The 19,797-nt window shown below is 27.7% G+C and overlaps 2 protein-coding genes across 2 annotated transcripts; one reads left to right on the forward strand and one right to left on the reverse strand.

The window, feature by feature from the left end:
- Positions 1 to 8,995: 8,995 nt before the first annotated feature.
- On the reverse strand, positions 8,996 to 9,950 carry LOC150028907 (protein IQ-DOMAIN 20-like). The gene is made up of 2 exons (XM_090299800.1): positions 9,646 to 9,950; positions 8,996 to 9,320 (listed from the first exon to the last, which is right to left on the reverse strand). Exons 1-2 carry the CDS (start codon positions 9,862 to 9,864, stop codon positions 9,138 to 9,140), a joined length of 402 nt encoding a protein of 133 aa, XP_090155926.1. The 5' UTR covers positions 9,865 to 9,950; the 3' UTR covers positions 8,996 to 9,137.
- A 3,126-nt stretch (positions 9,951 to 13,076) lies between these two features.
- Positions 13,077 to 15,067, forward strand: LOC137808509 (outer envelope protein). The gene is made up of 5 exons (XM_068609652.2): positions 13,077 to 13,186; positions 13,338 to 13,398; positions 13,496 to 13,672; positions 13,794 to 13,992; positions 14,856 to 15,067. The coding sequence occupies exons 2-5, from the start codon at positions 13,340 to 13,342 to the stop codon at positions 15,042 to 15,044; spliced, it is 624 nt and encodes a 207-aa protein (XP_068465753.1). The 5' UTR covers positions 13,077 to 13,186; positions 13,338 to 13,339; the 3' UTR covers positions 15,045 to 15,067.
- Positions 15,068 to 19,797: the final 4,730 nt, after the last annotated feature.

Raw genomic sequence — 19,797 nt, forward strand, 5'->3', positions numbered from 1 at the left:
CTTACTTTGACAATCCTAATTAAAATCTTAATTGATCTTCTTTCATGATATGTCTTCTTCCAACTTCATTTTTTTCATTCCAAAACTTAAATATGAGATATTTTTTAAGTCTCATACTTAAATAAACTATATATTAATGATCTTTGGACAAAATTACTATTTCTATTTAATTTATGAATTATTTTGATTTTAATTATGTGAATTTAATGTATTTACTTGAGAGACACACGTGTAGTGAGAGTAAACAAATGCTAGAGAAATCAACTAACCTTGATTATATAACATACATGACTAATCGATAAAATTATTTTAATCAGTGTTAATATTAATCACCCATTCAAATTCTGCATGAGTTCAATCCTATGAATCTATGATGCTCTTTTCTCGATCATATGTTTTTTTTTCACACCTATTATCTGCCTAGGTTATTTTAATATTAATGAACTGTTTATATTAAATATCCTGTACACTCAACAAATCATTATATAGTATAGGGATTTTAATACTTTCACACTCAATTTATTTTCACATCTACTTAATAATCAATTATACTATTATTTTAATAATTTTTTTGTTTATTTAATTACAAAAGTTGAGCTTTGCGAGCCCTACTTCCTGCAGTCTCAAAATGTAGCATTTAATTTTCAAACTTGAACTTCTGGGATGTTACTTCTGAACATGTAATTTCTCTAAAGCATTTTTTCTCAAATTGAATAGCATCTTTTCACAGCATTCTTCTGCAGATTAATTAATCAAGCTTCATATATACAGCAAAAGCACTTGTAGAGAAATAACAAGTTCTACCAAGATTTATTGCTGCATATATGTTTGAAATCTGAAGGAAGGGTTTGAAGTTTGTTATGCATCTGGTTTGGAGTTTTCCAATTGTAATATTGGAAGCAGCATATTCCGATGATAGCACATAAACACAAACAGAAATGCCCTAAATAATGTGAAATCATGGTGAGGTTGTACTGGTGATGATGATGAATTAATTTGATGAAAAAAAGATGTAGACGTCTGGTGTGTGCATGTGTAACCTAACCAGATTGCAACAGAAAAAAGGGTGAAGATATTATTATGAGGTATCATTAATTGTTGCCATAAATACCATATCAACCAAAGCAGAAACTGGGTGGTATATAAAACAAGGGTTGGCAATTGCAACAGAGATACTGCTTTGCCATATTGAGGAAACATGAGAGAGGGTTTAAGGCATGGAATTGGTTTTCCTCCAAAGCAAGTCAACCCCACCCTATTAGTTAGTAGTGCATGATTTTGTGAAGGAAAAAAGAGAAGAAAAGAAAAGAAAGTGTAGAGTGGGGAGTGAAATGGTTTTGACAGTTCTAAGACACAGTTTCATGGGTACCTCGGCTATTAATGTTGCAGCCTGTCTATTCCAGAGGGAGATTCCCTCATTAAATGTGGTGGTCTTTCTGGTTCCTCTGTCACAACGAGTATCGCCATCATGCTCAACCTCTTTCTTCCCTCTCTGCCCACTCTTCACCCTAACCAAAACTGCCCATGTCAGTTCCTTCAATTACACTTCTGCCCTTCTTTCACCTCCACCATCTCTAGGGTTACTTTTCACTTCTTTCTACTCTCACCTTCTTCTTCTTCTTCTTCTCATATCTTACTAGTTCACTGCTCTTCTATATAACCAATATACATTATCAATTGAGATTATAAAGTCAAAATATCTCTCAACTAATCTAATCTTTATCCACTATGTCAAACTTTTGTTGACATTAGTTGTTTCAAGTTAATCCATATGAATTTTAAAACATATTTGGATTAAAATGTTCTTATTTAATACTCTTTATTCCAAAATAGTAGTTTTTTAATATTTTTATATTAGTTTTAAAATAATACTATTTTAAACTTTTTAATTTTTTTTTCAGTAATATCATTCATATATATAATTAATTAAGAATAATCTATATTGTATTATTTAGGTTAAAGATTACTTAAAATAATTGAAAAGTCAAAGATAATTTTGCTTAAATTTATACTTCTCTATAGTAAACACAAAAGTAAATATATAAAAAATATTTGAGATATTAAATCTGTGTATAAGTGAACACTTTTTTTCATAACTACTAATATAATATATCTCAGTTTTTTTACTATAAATTTATTATCGAAATGGGACTGGTTTTAAAAGAAATTATGAATTAGGAGAAGTTGTATAACATGATCCAATTTTATTGTGAAGAAGTTAGGTAAGGTGTGATACGATTTTGATTTTGGTTATATTAAAATAAAATCGTGTTAAGGTGACACAACTTTAGTAATCTGATACAATTTTGATTTGAGATTTTTTTTAAGCGACTTCAATTTTACTAAATTTTTATTTTGAAAAAAAAATTAGAAAGTTTTGTAGGAAAAAAGTTTAAATGGTTATAACTTTTGATAGAGAATTTTGATTGAAATGTATTAAAAATGAAAGTGGTTCGAAATGAAGTAAGGAATGTAATTGTCAAATCCAAGACAAATTTTCAAAAAATCAACCATTTACTAATATATTTTTTTTGTATTTTTTAGATTCTTTTTATATTTTAGACTTTTTAGTGTATGTTTTAGGTTAAGGATTTAACAAATTTTTAATTAATTTTTTAATTAAAAAATAAATCTGTCTTAATTTTATAAAAATAAATAAATTAATAATTCAATAAATTATTCAATTTTTAAAAAATAATAAGAAACAAACAATTTTTTTTTTCAAAAATAAAATTGAGTAAAACTAAAGTGGTGTCACTTAGACATCACTTTAGTGTAACCTTAAAAAAAAGACATTAATCAAATTTATGTTAGATTTATCAAAATCATGTCACTTGACAAAACCTCATCTTAACATAATCAAAATTGTGTGTTATGACTTCTTTATAATAAAATGTCACGTTAAATTTTTTCAACTTATAATTTTGTATAACTAGCTTAATTTATTAATTTATGTAATATACTTGTTCCAACCTAATAAAAAAAACTCACATATGAACACATAAGAACACAAAACCTAGACATGGGTGAATGCTCTCCTTCTAGTGTGACCATTATATACTATAACATATCTTTTTGACCCTTTAGTTTAAAATTTATATTAATTAAAGTTTTCTTTATAAATTTCATCTCCCTAAGCTCTTATGTTATTGACATGTAAAACGTGCATAAAATGAAAGTTCAATCTCTAATTTTATAATCTATAAGAATAAAATTTATGGGAATTATTCAATTATAATCTAAGAATACAATTTTATAACTTCCATCTCTACTTTTTTTTTATAAAAAAATAGATTAGAAAATATAATCTCATAGAAGTTGATGCTATACAATAAAGACTCTCATACAAGTTTTATCTCTATATAATAAAGTTACTCCTAACCAGCAAAAAGCAAAAGAATTGATCAGAAATTGTTGAGAAAACTTTTATTAAATGTATTAAATTGTTTATTTATTTATAGCTAGATAGTTGAAAAAGATATGACTTTAATATTCTAAAAGGATAACAGGAAACATTATTATGATAGTATAGAAGAAGAAAATGTTGGTGGAAAAAAAAGGGGGAAATAAAAAGTGGGATGGAGGGAGAAGTGTGGATTTAAATGCTATGTCCCAGCTTTATGCTTTGGTAGTCGGGGGTTTTAAATGCTATGTTCAGACACCCTTTTGAAAAATCTTAAATCCCAACCAAGACATTCTCAACATTCACAACACAACCTTCAAAGGAACACTCTCTTCTTCTCTTCACCTTATTGTGCCTTCTCTTCTCTGCAAACACCAGCCTTTGGTTCAGGCACAAAAAGAACAAAGGGTGCACAGACACAACTATATGAAGTAGTTATTGTGATATTGGCCTGGTTCACTCAGACATCATCTGTATCACACAGTTCTGTCCTTGCCCTACAAACAACAACATTGTAACTTTGTGTGTGTTGTGTTCGGTTTGATTGAGCCGTGCCAATATCTCAGTGCTTCTTCATGTTTCTATAAAACCTAAGATCGTCAATTGCAAAGGTTTGTTTCTTTTCTTCTTTTCTTATTTCTTGTTTACACTTCTACTTCACAATTCAATTCAATGATGTATACATGAACCATATGGTTGGCTGAAAATGCCTCATGAATGGGTCATTATATTATTACTTCTGTTAAGAGTTTAACACTTTGTTTATGTGGCTAAACCTAATTACAAACTTGAAACCTTTATCATCATCCATGAGATGAAGGAAAAAGTTGTGTAATATTGCATGACCATGAAAAGACATGGATGTAAGACACAACTAATTACCAAAAGAATGAAAGAGGATTTTATTTATTTGTTTGCTTATTCACATATTAACTAATGTTTTTGTTTTTATTCTTGCACATCTTTAAATTTGTTGTACTTTTTAAAAGAAACTAAAACAGAAAAAACGTGTGTTAGTTTTCGGTAGTCTTTTTTATTTAATGTGAGAGATGAATGTAAAAGAAAATATACCAATTCTTAAATATTTTTCTTCTCTATAATTGTTTTCACTTTCCTTTATAATTTATTGTTTACTCATTTACAACAATTAAGAAAAATAATTAAAATTAAGTAATCCTTTTAAAGAGAAAAAACTAAATAGTTAATAGTATTGTATTTATAAAAAAAATTGAATCTCTCCAAATCATCCATAATTACTTGTTTAAACAAATACCAATATTTTGGTTTCTCTTCGCATTAATTACCTCTCTCTAGTTATTGATATAGTTTATTATTATTGGAAAAAGTGGAGAAAACAAATGAATATAAAATACCAATGTAATTATTAAAGATGTTTCAGATTTTTTTTTTTATAAAAATTTGATATTAAATAACATGGTGATCACATAGTATTTTATAAAATTATTCATATTAAAAAAAGCCTTAAAAACAAAAAGGACTAAAAGAAATGTGCAGTATTATGGAGTATATTTTAACTTTTTCAGGTAATAGTAAATGCAAAGTATAAATATTTTAAAAGATTAAAAGTACCAACATTTAAGCCTATAAAAAAAAACATTTAAGGGTAAATATTAGAAGTGCATAAAAAAACATTGATTAACAGCATCTATCTGCCCTCCAAGTCAAGCAACTTAAATGTTTACATTAAACTAGTAGAACAAGAAAACTAGTTAAATTAACAAAAGTAGTTAATTTATTTCTCTCACAATAATGAAACTTAATTATAACAATCTATTAGGTACATAGTTTTCTTTTTTTATATCGGAAAAAAAAATTTATATATAACTAACATTATACACTAAATTATTAGAACAAAAAAAGCTAATTAAATTAACAAAATTAGTTAACCTATTCTTCTCACAATCATGAAACTTAACACTCTATCATGTACCTAACTTTTTTTATCGACAGCAGTATAGTTATAAATATAAGAAACATTAGATTGCTTCAACTTATATACAAAATAAAATTTTATATAAATGTATGTAATAGATATTAAAAAATAATTAATAATAAAAAATTCTATTAATATATTTATATTGTAATAATTCATTTAAATATCGAAACATACATACTAATTATATTATAAAATAAATTATTGTAAACTAAAACATATGCTATATTAATATATCTTTCTTATAAATTTTTAACACTTATTTCATTCATTATGTGCTCAGATTTATCTTTATTTGTATATTATAAATTAATTTTATCGATTTTATCTCTAACCATCTTCTTCTTTTTATCTTGTTTTGTCACCTCCTCACTTCTACAAATAAGAAAAACACATTAGAAACATACATATATTTATGTTTCTCTAATTATTGTTCTCCTCTCAATTATACATTTTCCAATCCACCAATTTTCTTTGCAATCACCAGATTAATCATGTAAACTAGTATGTTGTTGCTATCAACTTAGTACTAACCTAATTTTGCATTTTGTTTAAACCCACTATCACTATATTTTATTTCTTTTATTTAAAATAAGATAAAATTTTCACATTTTATTTTGAAAATATTATCAATGGCTTAAATAGAGAAGCATAAGAATAGAGTTGGTTTAACTCACACTAAGTTGATTCTAACTTTTTAATAAATAAAAGTATTTGTGTTACTCTTAGATTAGTTAAATCTAAGTTGACACTAATTATTTTTAAATTTTTTAATAAGTAAAAATATTTGTGTTAGTGTCAAATTAAGGTCAGTTTAGTTGATGCTAATTAAAATAAATAAAGTTAATTAGTGTCGATCTTGTTAATGCTAATATGTTTTCTTAGTATTTATATTTATTCAAGTTAGTATCTACTGCATACACTAATTTTATTTATTTTATTATTTCTTTAACTTAGCGTTGATTAGGTCAACACTAATTTATATGTTGTGAATTTGTGCATCTTCTTGAGGATAAATAAGAACTATAAATTATTTTTAATCAAAAAAATCAAATTTAAAGATAACAAATCTCCATACTCTCGTTCTCTCCCACTTTTTTTTTATATAAATCTCTCCATGCTCATCTTCACTCACATCCACCTCTTTCATTTACATTCATCTCTTTCACCCACACACATCTTCTTCATCTACGCTAATCTCTTTCATGCATGCAAAAAAATAATATGCACCTTTTCTTGTTTTGCTTCTATTGATGATGGAGGCGTTGTATGACAAACTTTTTTTCTGAAACCACTATCATTAATGTTGACCACATCAATACAAATTAGCATAATATTAAAAATAGTTTACACTAAATTAAATTGATTTTAAAATAAAAAAATATTAGTGTCACCGACACTAAACTGTTTTAATTAAAAATCAATTTAAAAATTAGTGATGAGGTAAAGTTGATGTTAATGAATTAGCATCCATGGTTAAAGTCTATTGCATGTGCAATGCAAATTCGATGCTATTGACTAATTAGCCGACTCTTACTTGTTAGAATCAACTTTTGGTTATGTTAAATGTGCATTTTTTTATAGTGTTCAAATATTTATATACTTTTCTTCACACATCAATTTTGATACTAATTCTATCTCAACGACGAGTATGTCTCTAAATTGAAATATGACATATGGATCTATATTTTTCCTTTCATAAAAGTGATTCAAAGTATATAATTGATATCGGAAGTAATGATCACATCTCTGGAATAAACCTTAATTATATCAATATTAATAAACTATTCGTTCACAAACATGTACAAGTATATTTAGGAGGTTATAATATATAGTCTAAAACTTTTTTACAATGATTGAAACATCTTTTAAATACTTCAAATTTTTATTTTATTTTTTTCTAACAAAAAAGATGTACTCTCATAGTAATCAATGCATGTAGGTTGTTGAGATAGTCAAGTTTATTCAAAAGTTAGCTAATAGAATGAATTATCCTTATTATTAACTTTTCAATCACTTAATACCTTACCTTTAGACCATCTATAGTAGTTCCCCATTCTTCAATTTACCATGTTATGATTTTCCATGTAAGGCAATATGCCAACACAAATATGTTTGCATATTGTACACCTAAAAAGCACCAATATCTTTCCATAAATCTCTACATCTCATTATACAGATCATTATGATCTCAAAATGAACTTCGACTTAAATCTATTTTCTTTTGTACACAATTTAATAACTTTTAATTACATTTTATTTGTAAGAACATTCAAAACGAGTATTAACTCATTATTTACATAGTAAAATCTATAATAACAATTAAAAATATTTCACTACAGGGATTAGTTGTCAAAAATTAGCGTGAATTTAAGCAAAACGCAAATATAGAATATGTTAAATTGGTAAAATAAACAATTTAGACCAAGCCCACTACACCCACTCAAGAAAAAAAATAAAAAATAAATAAAAATACATTGTGTCCACGAGAACTGATGCATATAAAATAATTTTTTTAATTATTTCGAAAGAATTGTGTAGGCTGATCCCACAGATAAGTATTATTTATTTTTGTATACTTTTATTTATTTATTTATTTAGTTGCAGCGGCTTGAACCATACATGATTTTTAATTTTTATTTATTTATTTTTTGGTAGTTGTGTTAGCTTGACCCCCACACAATTTTTAGTTTTTATTTTTTTGGTGGTGGGCTTAGCCCATACATGTTTTCTTTTTATTTATTTTTCGTAATTGTGTTGGCTTGACTCAGGTTTTTTATTTTATTTATTTAGTTTTTGTAATTAATGTAATTAAATTATTAAATTAATTATAAGTGTTAAAAATAATTGAAGAAGTATTCTTCTTTTGAAATTAATTATTATTTTCAAACCAATCTATGTTCAACTATTTTAGTTTTGTAAGTCAATTTTCTGTGTGTGTTTTTTCTCATAAAAAATTCAACTATATTCTTATCCATGTTTCACCTTTTATGCAGTTTAGACTTTTTATGGGATCAATGTGTTAATTTAATTTTGTGAAATGTTTGGATTGCATAGGTAAGATTCGGAGACAGGATAGGAATAAATACGTTTAAAGGTGAAGTGATTTGAAATTTTCATCTTGACACAATTAAATGTTTGGTCTTGAATTTTTTCAAAAGTATCTTTAGCGGACTTCTCCTTTTAAGATTGGTGTCTAAAACTCCTGATTTCTAAGTTTTTTTATCATCAAATAATAAATAAATTAAAAGAAAACATTTCAGGGGTGTCCCAACCTTTTACTAGTGTCTGATCTTACTTTATAACTTTCAAACACGTAAGCACAACAAACATCTAAACAATCTCCCTTCACAACAATTCAGAACTATATAGTTTTACTGTGTACAACAACAAAAAAATGCATCCTCCTTTTCACTGGTGGTCCGTGTGCTTGGTGCTTGTTGACCCTTGTGAAAGACAGCTTAAGCACCTGAATTTCCTGATTTGTATGTACTTGATTCAAATTGCTTATAGAGTAGTCAAACTGGGTTTTGGTATTTTTACGGTTTTAATTGGGTTAGCTGTATGGGTACTTGGTGATTTATGTCAGTTTTGTTTAGCTTTGAAGAGATGTATGTTTGTCTCTGTTGTTCTGCATAAGAATTAATCTACCTCTAAAATATATATTTAAAAACAGTCACTCTAGTAAATGTCTACATATATATTTAAATGAACCAAAATTAACTTTGGAGGAAAAAAAGAATGAATTTGGAGAGTGATCTAGTGGTTATAGTGTGTAAATCAGTTAGTGTTTGGTTGTGTATGAAAGGTAGCAAGTAGCTGCCTTGAACGAACCCTGACTTGTAATCGTACAAGTGCGTGCATACACTGCATTGCAATACGTGATTGTTTCCTCACCCACACCCCACGAACCAAAGCTTGCACCTTCACCAGCCCTTTCAACGCCTTATATGCTCTTCTCGCCTGTCCAACAAATAATCAACTCAATCATGCTTCCATGTATATATCAACATTAAGTCACAATTTTCATCACTTGTATCAATTCATAAATTTCATCAGTGTTTAAATCAGTGTTGAACAGGTTCATCATGGTTATTATAATGATTGAAACATTCTTGAAACACATTTTAAAGTATTTGTATAAAGGTTGAGACACTTAAAGTATCTGTATAAGGATTGAGTTACCTCGTTTTATTTGTTATGATAAAAAAATAATCTTTAAATAAAAATACCAAAATGATTTTGAGTAAAAGTTATAGATATATATGTTTGAGATAAGATGGCATACCAGATGTCCCCTGAAATAAGCTTGGATCTTAATGGCCGCAAGATTTTCCATGGTGATTGAAGAGATAGGTGTTGGTGTTGGTGTAGGGAAAGTGAAGTCTTCATTCCTAAGTATGGCTTCTTCGCATTGGTTAGTTGTGGGGAGGAGAATGGTGTCTTTGTTGGATGATCTGAAGAATCTGCCCCCAAAAACTCTGAACCATTTTTGCGAGACACCCATTTTACTTGTGTTTGTTTTGGTTGGAGTGAAGTGGTTAGTTATGATTTAAATGTGAGGAAGTGGCGTAAAGGAAGGGGAGAGTTGAGGGAAACATGTTTCAAAACCTTTTTCTTTTTCTTTGGTGGTGCCTGTTATATGTCAGAGTTCTAAAACTGAAAACGTGGCGGCATGATTTTCTTTGTGACGATTCCAGTGTGTCTTCAAAGCATTCGCAACCCACTCGCACGAATAAAATAAACTGTCACTATCGTAAATTCTGCTCACTCATTTTTAGTCATCCCAATGCTTCTCTAATAATATTGTTTTGGATTTTGAAAGTAGTTAAATTTTCCCCCCAATTACGAATTTAGGTAAAAAAAAAAAACGAAAATAAGTAAGTTGTACATTATTTAAAAGTGAAAATTGTATTATATGGATACATCCTAACATCATGTTGACTTTAGAGTAAAAGTTGTACATAATCCTTACGAATTTAGTAAAATAATACAACACATTACTCATTTATGACTCCTTTAGTTTATTTTACACTTAAGTCATATGAGTTGTATGACTTTCATTCTAAAATTGTTCACATGATATATACTTACTCATTTTCATAAAAAAAATTTATCAAAAATTGTAATTTGTGAAAAGAAATTATACTATTTCCGTACAAAAACTTATTGTTTTGTTTCATGTTTCAACTCTCTCTGGCTAGGCATGATTGATGTTTTTTTTTTTATCTAATGTGACTTCTTCTCAGTATTGTTTGGCTTTGATATCACCACTAAAAAATCATCAAATAAAAATTAATTTTAGAGACTAAAAATAATTAGTTGTTATATTAACAAAATTAGATATTATTTTATAGATAAATTTAAATTTGGTATGTAGTTAAAACCTTGATAACTAATTAAATATCAATTTAGAAACTATTTATCAATAATATACACTAATTTAGAAACCAATCATTTTTTTAAGTCTCTATGATTTTTTTTTAGTGTAAAGGATTAATGTGATTTGTTTAAGATAATTCGGAAAAATTTCTATATGTAACGTAAACACACTCAACATACATTATCCATTGTATTCTTAATTTTATACATAACTGATTATAAGATATTAGCAAAATAATTATGGTTTTTTTGTTATAATAACAATAATAAATAACTAAAAATAATAAATAAATTTATTTTATTTTTCACTCATTTTACATTTAGTAAAAAAAAAATCACTTATTTAACTGTTTTCCTTTCTTTCTCTTACGTTTTTTTTATATATTTCCTTCCTATGAGATTACCACCTCCCTCGTCTTAACTTACAAAGAAAACAGTTGAAAAAAAAAATAGTACCTTATATTATTCCAAAATGCTTTCAAATACATGACAATTAGGAAATCTATCTTTCTTCAATTTGTCTTATGGTTTATTTATTTGCTGCCGAGAAAATAAATTATATTTTTATAACTTCCCTTTTGCAGTTATTTTTTGGATTATCCTCACATTTTTAAAAGACGGAATAGCAAAAGATAAATATACAATATAATAATGAATAATGCAATGTGAAGAAATAAAAGAATATAAGTATGATAAATAATAATTGAATGAATATTTAAATCGATATATAGTTAAAATGTGAATGAAAAACTTATCTATTAACACGTTCATGTTTTAGAAACCAATCTATGGAACTTAAGATGCTTCAAAGGTAACTAACCAAGTATTACAAGCAAACGAAGACACCTATTTTAACTTTTGAGCAAGTGAGAACCCCATAAAGATTAACCTGATTTTGATTTCTGACATTCAACCAAAAAGAATGCTTCTTCTCAACTCCAATGGAAAAAAAACTTTTGCCTAAAGATGAAGTTATGGCCTTTTACCAGGCTGACACCACAGTATCAATATCTGAGGCAAGCACGAGTGCATTTGCACTCACAACAATAATTTCATCATCTCTCCCAAGATGGGATGAGACTTGAAGCTTCTGCAAGAAACTCTTTTGTTTTTCATCTCTCCATACTTTCTTTTGTTTTTCATCTCTCCATACTAAGGGCAGAGATTGTCTTTGGATTGAGGAGAGGATTTGAGAGAGTGATTTAAGAAGAAAATGTAAAGAAAGTGAGATTTTTTGAATTATGATATATTATAGTGAATTTGTGAGAAAAACTTATTAAAATTTGTGAGTGATATGATGGTTGTAAGAAATTTTTTATTTATTTTTAAATATATAAAATGTAAGTTTACAAATTTATTTTTTCTTTAAAAAGATATTTAAATAATAAAATATGAGACTTTTTTTTATAAATTTTAGTTAATTAAAATTTTATAAATATATATAAAAATATTTTCATAAAATCAAATAAAAGAAAAGAAAAAATTATATTAAGTATGTAATTTATATTTATATTTATTTTTATTGTTTATATTTTATTATGATTATAATATATATAGTGTTATTTTATATGTATAAAAGGTCAAGGATAATTTTGACTTTCTCGTATTATGTAAAACTTGTTTGGTTTCTTTGTTTTTTTTTTTTTCTGTAGATAGAAGATTGCTTTTACTACTTTTCTGCAAGTCATTGCTTTTCTTTCTTCACAAATGAAGAGATACAAATGCATATTTTGATCACTTTTCAATCCAAGTGAATAGTAGTCACTTGGATCCAAACAAAGCATTAAAGTTTCAAAAGATATGAAACATAAAGTTTCCATGACGGTTTAACAAATTAATGTGAATATTATAATTTATGTTTTAGAGAGACAAATCTCCATATGCTTGTAGATCTTCCTCCATAAACACATATCAACCTACAATAAACACTAAAGAAGAAAAAAAAAATTGTTTACTAACTATTTACATTAACAATGAGTAAAAACATCATATTTATTAATCATTAAAAATATTAGTACATTATATTTTTTAATTAAAATAATAATTAATTAAATATATTACTGTTATAATTTTGATAATATAAGAGAAATACTAAATAAATCTATAATACCCTTAAAACCACGTTTTAAATAAAAATTTAAATACAATTATATCATTTAGAATACATAACTTATGTTTCCAAAAATATTTAATTGAATAACTAATATTTTTTTTAAATGTATTTAAAAAATAAATTTTAATTTTTTACATAATAATGTTAACTATTATTTCTGACCATGATTATTAATTTAAAAGTTATTAACATTAATTAATGTAATAATTTAAATATGAATAGTTAAGATGAAAATAATAATATTTTTACGCTTTAATAATAATTTTCGTGGATGATCGCTTCCATATCCAAGCGAGACGCACGCAACTTGTGGCTGCGACTTTCTGAACATCTGGTATCTTCAATCTCTCATTTCATGGAAATCATTACTACAATTTCCGATTTGCAGAAAAGCTTATTCTCTTTTACCTTTACTGTGTATTGTGGACGTTGGTTTCCTTCACGTTATTGTTATCCCGCGACATGTTTGTGAAAATGCTTAACAGAGATGTTTTTCTTGAGCTGGGGTCGCCCCTCTCCCCAAGACCAAAAAGCTTGCATCAACAAGTAAATAACACATGATTTAACTTCTTTACTCGAAAATTGGAACACCCGTTTCCAAGTGCATTTTTCTGTGGCTTATTACGTGTTGCCATGTTACTAGGTCAGGTACTTTCAACTATGATGACAAATATCAAGGAGCTACAGCTAAATCATTGTCTTCCCTTAAAGCAGACGAGGGGCTCTCCAAAGATGGATTTTTACTGAATGAGGCACGAATTCTGGTTGGTTCTGGTATTGAGACTTTTGAAAAAGGCAAGAGTGCCCTCAGAAGTTGGAGGTATGTTAATTTCATATATGAAATAAGAAAATAAAGGTGTATTGTGGTTTTAATCTGCTAAAGTTTTGAAGTGGGTGCACCTCAAGTTTACATAGGTTTATTGTGGGAAAATTGCTTGCAGGCATTTTGGATTGAATTGGGCATATGTTGATCCGAAAACACCAGTTCAACAAGGAGTGAAGTTCTGTGTTTGTGTCAAGGAGTTCTTTCCGTGGCTCATGATGCCACTCCAGGTTGTGTACGTAAATGAAACTCCAAAGGCCAAAAACCGCGGGGGCTCCTTTGGTTTTGGAAGTGGCACTCTTCATGGTCACTTGCTGGTAAGTGTTTTTTCATCAGTCTTGCGGCTTTTCTTTTCCTCTTACTCCTTTTATTTTGGGCCTTTAATTATATTTTTTAAGTTATTTTGTGATTTAAGTTTGTATAGATATGAATATGATACCTTGACTTAAGTTGGTGCTTTTGGATGCATTTATATTCTTGTAGAAGACAGTTTAAGTTCTCTGTTTGAGAGTTTGAATAAGCATATATACTTTGCAATTGCATAATGATAAAATAAGGAACAGTTTACACTTCCAAGCAAAATTTTTGGTTATGGTCACTTCACTGCAGCTATGTCCCTGTCATAGGATGTACAAATGTAAGTCCGGACAGACTTCTTCGTAAAATTCAAGTTTAACTGAACATTTTTTGAAGTTACTGGTTTTACATGTCAACATGTTCTTGCTATTATTTGCCTCTGAAAAGGGTTTAGGGAAGTTGCAAAAGTTCTGTTATTCATTCTCAGAATTCAGAATAACTAATTGGGGAGCCACTTGAGTTCTGGTATAATTTATAAACCTACAATCATTTTACCCTGTAGCATGTTTCTTTCTGCAATCTTCAGTTTACTTATTTTGATGATATTATTTTGTGAGAGAAAGCATAGCAAACTCCATCCTAGTCCTCGCTACTGTAATAACCATTGTTTTTGTTGTCAATAAGTTTGTCTCATGCTTGATTATATTGTGTATTTACTTCTACAGCAATTGTTTATGCTAAACTACACAAAAATATGGAGATACTAAATATTTTTAACATGTTAATGCAGAAATGCTTTTAATAAGTTTCTCTTACCTTGTATATGAATCTTCTCGCAAACAAGCCATGATCATTTTAAATGTGTTATCCTTTTTGGCCACAGGCTGGGGAAGAGCGCTTTTCAGTGGAGATAGACGAGAACAATCAGGTTTGGTACGAAGTGCTTTCTTTCTCAAAGCCTGCCCACATTTTATCATTTCTTGGATACCCTTATGTGATGCTTAGGCAGAAATACTTTGCTAATGAATCTTCCAAGGCTATGCTGAAACATATTAATTCTTCAAAATCCTAATGAAATGTTTATGTTATTTGTAATTGAAGAAGATTTGAATCTTTGTTTTCCTTTTCCTCCTTTTTAAGTAAATAATCTGCCTCTTTTCCCTTGTGACTTCTCTAAAACATTCCTTCGTTAAACTTTGTCATTATGGATGGGATGCTATCTTCCCATTACTATTTCACTATCTCCTGAGACGCTTTCTAGTTGAACTGTGTGGATATACACCTTCATATGTTGAGCAAAATTTCCCAAGCTTCTTTATCGTTTTGGACTGCAATTTTTGTTTCAAGAACAAATAGCTTCACAGAATGACACATTAAAAAACAGCTTTTTCCAAAGTATATTATCTCCATCCACTAGTTTGCCAACTTTGGATTGTTCTCCTTTTGTTGGTTCAATAATACATTTCTGTATAATCTTTACTGTTAACTACCAAAAAAAGTCACTTCATAACCAATGGTGTTTAAACAAAATTCCATCAAGTCTTTCCACTTAGCAAAACTTTTTCTTCCACGAAACTTGACAATTACTAATTGTATTGAAGATGACTTTCCTAGTGTGCTTGAACTTGTCGCCATAATTTCATGACAAGCTCTAATGTCAAATGTTGGCAAAAAATTTTTTTGCCTCGGCTAAACAATAACTTTTGTGATATTGTACGCACAATCTTTATTAAAACAACAAAAATAAAACAAAACAGGCAAATATTTGATGAACTCATTCATAGGACTCGTTGGAGTCAATCTAATGTTCTGTTTTTGTCAATACGTAACCATCCATGCAAACCTTTTATTTATACGAGGTAATTGGTTGATCATCACTCCCTGAAATAGACAAATAACAACTAATAATAACTATATACATTAATATGAAGTGCCCCTTTTTCTGATTAAGCTTAGCCTTCATCTGAATAAACACAAATAGATCCCATTTACGGTTAGTTTCTATGGCATGTGACAAGATTCACATCCTTTTATCTCCATCTCCTCCTTATAACTTTCCCCTTTCTCCTTTCCTTTCTTCATGTTTCGTTAAAGTTTGTGTTATACATTTCCCTAGATTTTTTTTCATCAATTTTAGGTTGATGCAGTGATATTAGAATCAATTATGGAGTGCTCTTCTTCATATTTGTTCATAGTATTTTATCATTTTTTTCTAGTTATATTGTTGTTGTGGACTGTACAAAGTTGAGCCCATTCTCTGATTTGAAACGGACCCTTGCAGATGGCGTCTTTGCTTTTTATTTTTTGGAAGTGAAACATAGAGGAACAAAATAAGAAGAGAGGAATGATAAAAACAAAGATAAATAAATGTTATGTTATTATATGAATGAATAAAAATAAGAAGGAAAGAAGTGAAAATGTCGTTCTCAACTTACTCTTTTTTTTTAAACATGGTATTGGTGATGACTATTGATCATGGAAAACAATTACTTACATGCTAGGAACTTATCTTATTTGAATGAGTGATGTATCTTGTTTTGTCATTTATTTAATTTACGTAAATGAAAATTTATGGTTTAAAAGAAAGAAAAAGTTGTGTAAAAAATATGAAAAAATTACTACTATTTATAAATGATAATTATTAATGATTTGTTTGATTAATTTAAAGAATTGTTTAATAATTTGATTATTATAATGTATTAATAGTAAGAAACGTGACGGGAATTAAAAAAAAAATAGTGTGACTTTTTTTAAAAAAATAATGCAAAATTGTTCCATTTTGATGGGAAAAAAATCCATGAAACATGGAGGTTGCATGGAATCTGAAAGCGTCACTCATGGAGACACGTCATCTTCTTCCATTATAAATAACTAGTGGAAACACAGGTTTACCTTTATTTTGACTATTATTCTATTATTATATGTATATTTATATATATATATAAATATTTTTCATTATAACTGTGTTTTATATGCATAATTTTTTTTTCCAAATCTATCTTATTTAATATATTTTATTTTATTAGTATAATGAAGTATTTTGTCATTCTGATTTTATCATTATTTAATATATCTCATTTTATTAGTACAATGGAGTATTTTGTCATTTCATATAAATTACTTGAAAAATAAAATTATTTTTTAATTTTAAATTAATATTAATATACAATTTTTATATGTTGACTCCCCAATTCCTGATTTTAAGGCAACAATAGGAAGAGAGAGAGCATATCTTCACACATTTTCATACCAAATCGCACATAAAATAACCTCCATTTCTAATCACCATCTTCACTCTATTTCAAACAACTATATTTTTTGGTAAAATTATTATTCTTTTGTATCTACCATCAAGTCAGTCATAACTTTAACGTGAACATTATCACACTTTTCGATCCCAAAACTACCAATAGAAGAAGAAGAAAAAAGTTGTTTAATCAATTCATCATTTTTCTTTTATATGTTATTTTTTGTCTTTCAATTTTGACTCATCAAAATTATTCTTTTATGTATGTAAGATTATTTATGTATGTACAGGTGTTGTTGTACCTTTGTTTTCGCTAGTTTATGTAAATGAAATATAGATTTATGTGTATTCTATATATGAGAGAGAGCATGAGAGTCATGTTATTGGATTTTAAGATATTTGAGAGAGAAGAGAGATAAAGTGAGAAAGAGCGAAGAAAAATAAAACGGGATAAAATCCTAAAATTTCAAATTGAAAAACAACAATATGAAAATTGAAAAAATTGAGATATATTTTAAAAAATTAAATTAAAATAAAATTATTATATATTCAAAACTGTTTTTGATAATTGTTTGAATATTTTTTAGAAAAGAATAGAAAATGACGCAATATCCATAAAATAGGAAAAAAATTGAGAATATTATTATGATATGAAGATATTTTTGTATATATTTTTATTATAGGAGAACTCTAACTTTTATATCTATACGGTTATTATTTCAATAGAAGTCACGGTAAGAAAATTTGGCTACTTGTGTTTCATTTTTTTTTATCTCTCAATTATAAAACTATCATTTTGTTTTAATGTTTTAATTTTATTTTAATATATATATATATATATATTATTTTTTTATTTCCTTAGATAATGCCAGAACCAATATTTAGACATGTCAATTAAATTTATGCGTGTAGATGTTTTAATTTGGAAGAATAAGAGTATATATGAGTTTGATTATGGACTTTAATAACTATAGGTCAATTTGGTGTGCGATTTAGTATCCCTTAGTCGTCAATTTAGACCTTAATTTCATTCTACTTTAGTCATTTGGTATTCAACGCAAAGGAAAAATCAATTTATATATATATATATATATGTCAAATGAGACTATGCTGAAAATAATTATTAAAATTAAATAATAATATTTTAATTTTGTAATATTGATTATTAAGAATTAATTAATAATTGTTATATTTCAACTAGAAATATGAACATTTCATTATTTATAAATGGATGAAAATCTCATCTTATAAGTCAGTTTTATGATATTAAATTAGACTTAAAGTCCACTTCATAACTCAGTTTTATGAAATTAAATTAAACTTAAAGTTTATTATAAACTTATTCTAATGAGTATGTTATATCACGAGCTCTCAAATTCCACTATGTAATAATAATAAAAAATTTAAAAATTAAATTAAGCGTAGAAGGTATTAAGGAAATAATAATTATAAAATTATATGCAATTATTGTATGCAATATTTGACGATATTGTATCCAATTATATGCAATTAATTTAATAATTATAGAATCGCATGATTAGTATCCTACCTAATTAGATTATAATTTGGAGAGAGAAATTCCCTATATATTTACTATACATGCATGCAGTGATGTAATATATACATAAGAGAATAAGAAACATTTTTTTCTTCTTACCATTTTGTATCATTTTCTTATATGGTATCAGAGCACCGTGCCTGACAGCCTCTCCATTTTTATCCTCTAAATAATAAAAAATTGTACAAACGCTTCAGTGCCGAGCAAATTCAGCAATTGGCAAGGACTATTTACTCGCTCAACAATAACGGTAAAAGTGACACGTTTGTTAGCTCTGCAGGTATGCTTGCCCATAACTCCTCTTCTAATTCTGCTTTTATGAAACCATGGATTTTGGATAGCGGAGCAACCCATCACATTGCATCTGATTCACAATTTTTCACACACACTTCATCATCATTTATTTTAAATGTTAATCTGCCCACAGGCTCAACTGCGCCTATCTCATCTACAGGCACAATTAAATTCAATGACAAAATCACTCTCAAAGATGTTCTTTGTGTTTCTTCTTTTAATTTAAATCTCATGTCCATTAGTAAGATAACCAGTTCACTAAATTGTTGTGTCGTTTTGACTCCACAAACAACACGCAGGCTTATACTACATGTCCCCTCTTCCAAACCAAGCCCACGCATCTCAAATATCGACCGATCTTGATTTATGGCACAAGCGCCTTGGACATCCTTCTCCGGCGTGTCTACAACTTGTATCTTCCTTACTACCTATCCCTATTAGTAAAAATCTCATTCCCATTCATAATCATTGTAGTATTTGTCCCAAAGCTAAACAGACAAGACTACCCTTTCCTTTAAGCACAATAAAATCTCATTCTCCATTTAATCTATTGCATTGTGACATTTGGGATCCTCATAAAACCCCAACTCATTTTGGAAAACGTTTTTTTCTCACTATAGTCGATGACTATACTAGATGTACTTGGCTATTTCTTATGAGTCACAAATCTGAAACCCAACATCTCTTAGAGTCATTCATTACATTTGCACAAAATCAATTTCAGGC

The sequence above is a fragment of the Phaseolus vulgaris genome, chromosome 3 (genome assembly GCF_051622355.1).
Source record: "Phaseolus vulgaris cultivar YP4 chromosome 3, ASM5162235v1, whole genome shotgun sequence".
In the NCBI taxonomy this organism is placed as follows: Eukaryota; Viridiplantae; Streptophyta; class Magnoliopsida; order Fabales; family Fabaceae; genus Phaseolus; species Phaseolus vulgaris.

Coding starts and splice junctions, on each gene's coding strand:
- LOC137808509 (XM_068609652.2), top strand. CDS start 13,340: ATGTTTTTCTTGAGCTGGGGTCGCCCCTCTCCCCAAGACCAAAAAGCT. Junction 13,399..13,495: donor CAAAAAGCTTGCATCAACAA/GTAAATAACACA, acceptor CCATGTTACTAG/GTCAGGTACTTTCAACTATG. Junction 13,993..14,855: donor CTCTTCATGGTCACTTGCTG/GTAAGTGTTTTT, acceptor TTTTGGCCACAG/GCTGGGGAAGAGCGCTTTTC.
- LOC150028907 (XM_090299800.1), bottom strand. CDS start 9,864: ATGGGTGTCTCGCAAAAATGGTTCAGAGTTTTTGGGGGCAGATTCTTC. Junction 9,321..9,645: donor CTTATTTCAGGGGACATCTG/GTATGCCATCTT, acceptor TTTGTTGGACAG/GCGAGAAGAGCATATAAGGC.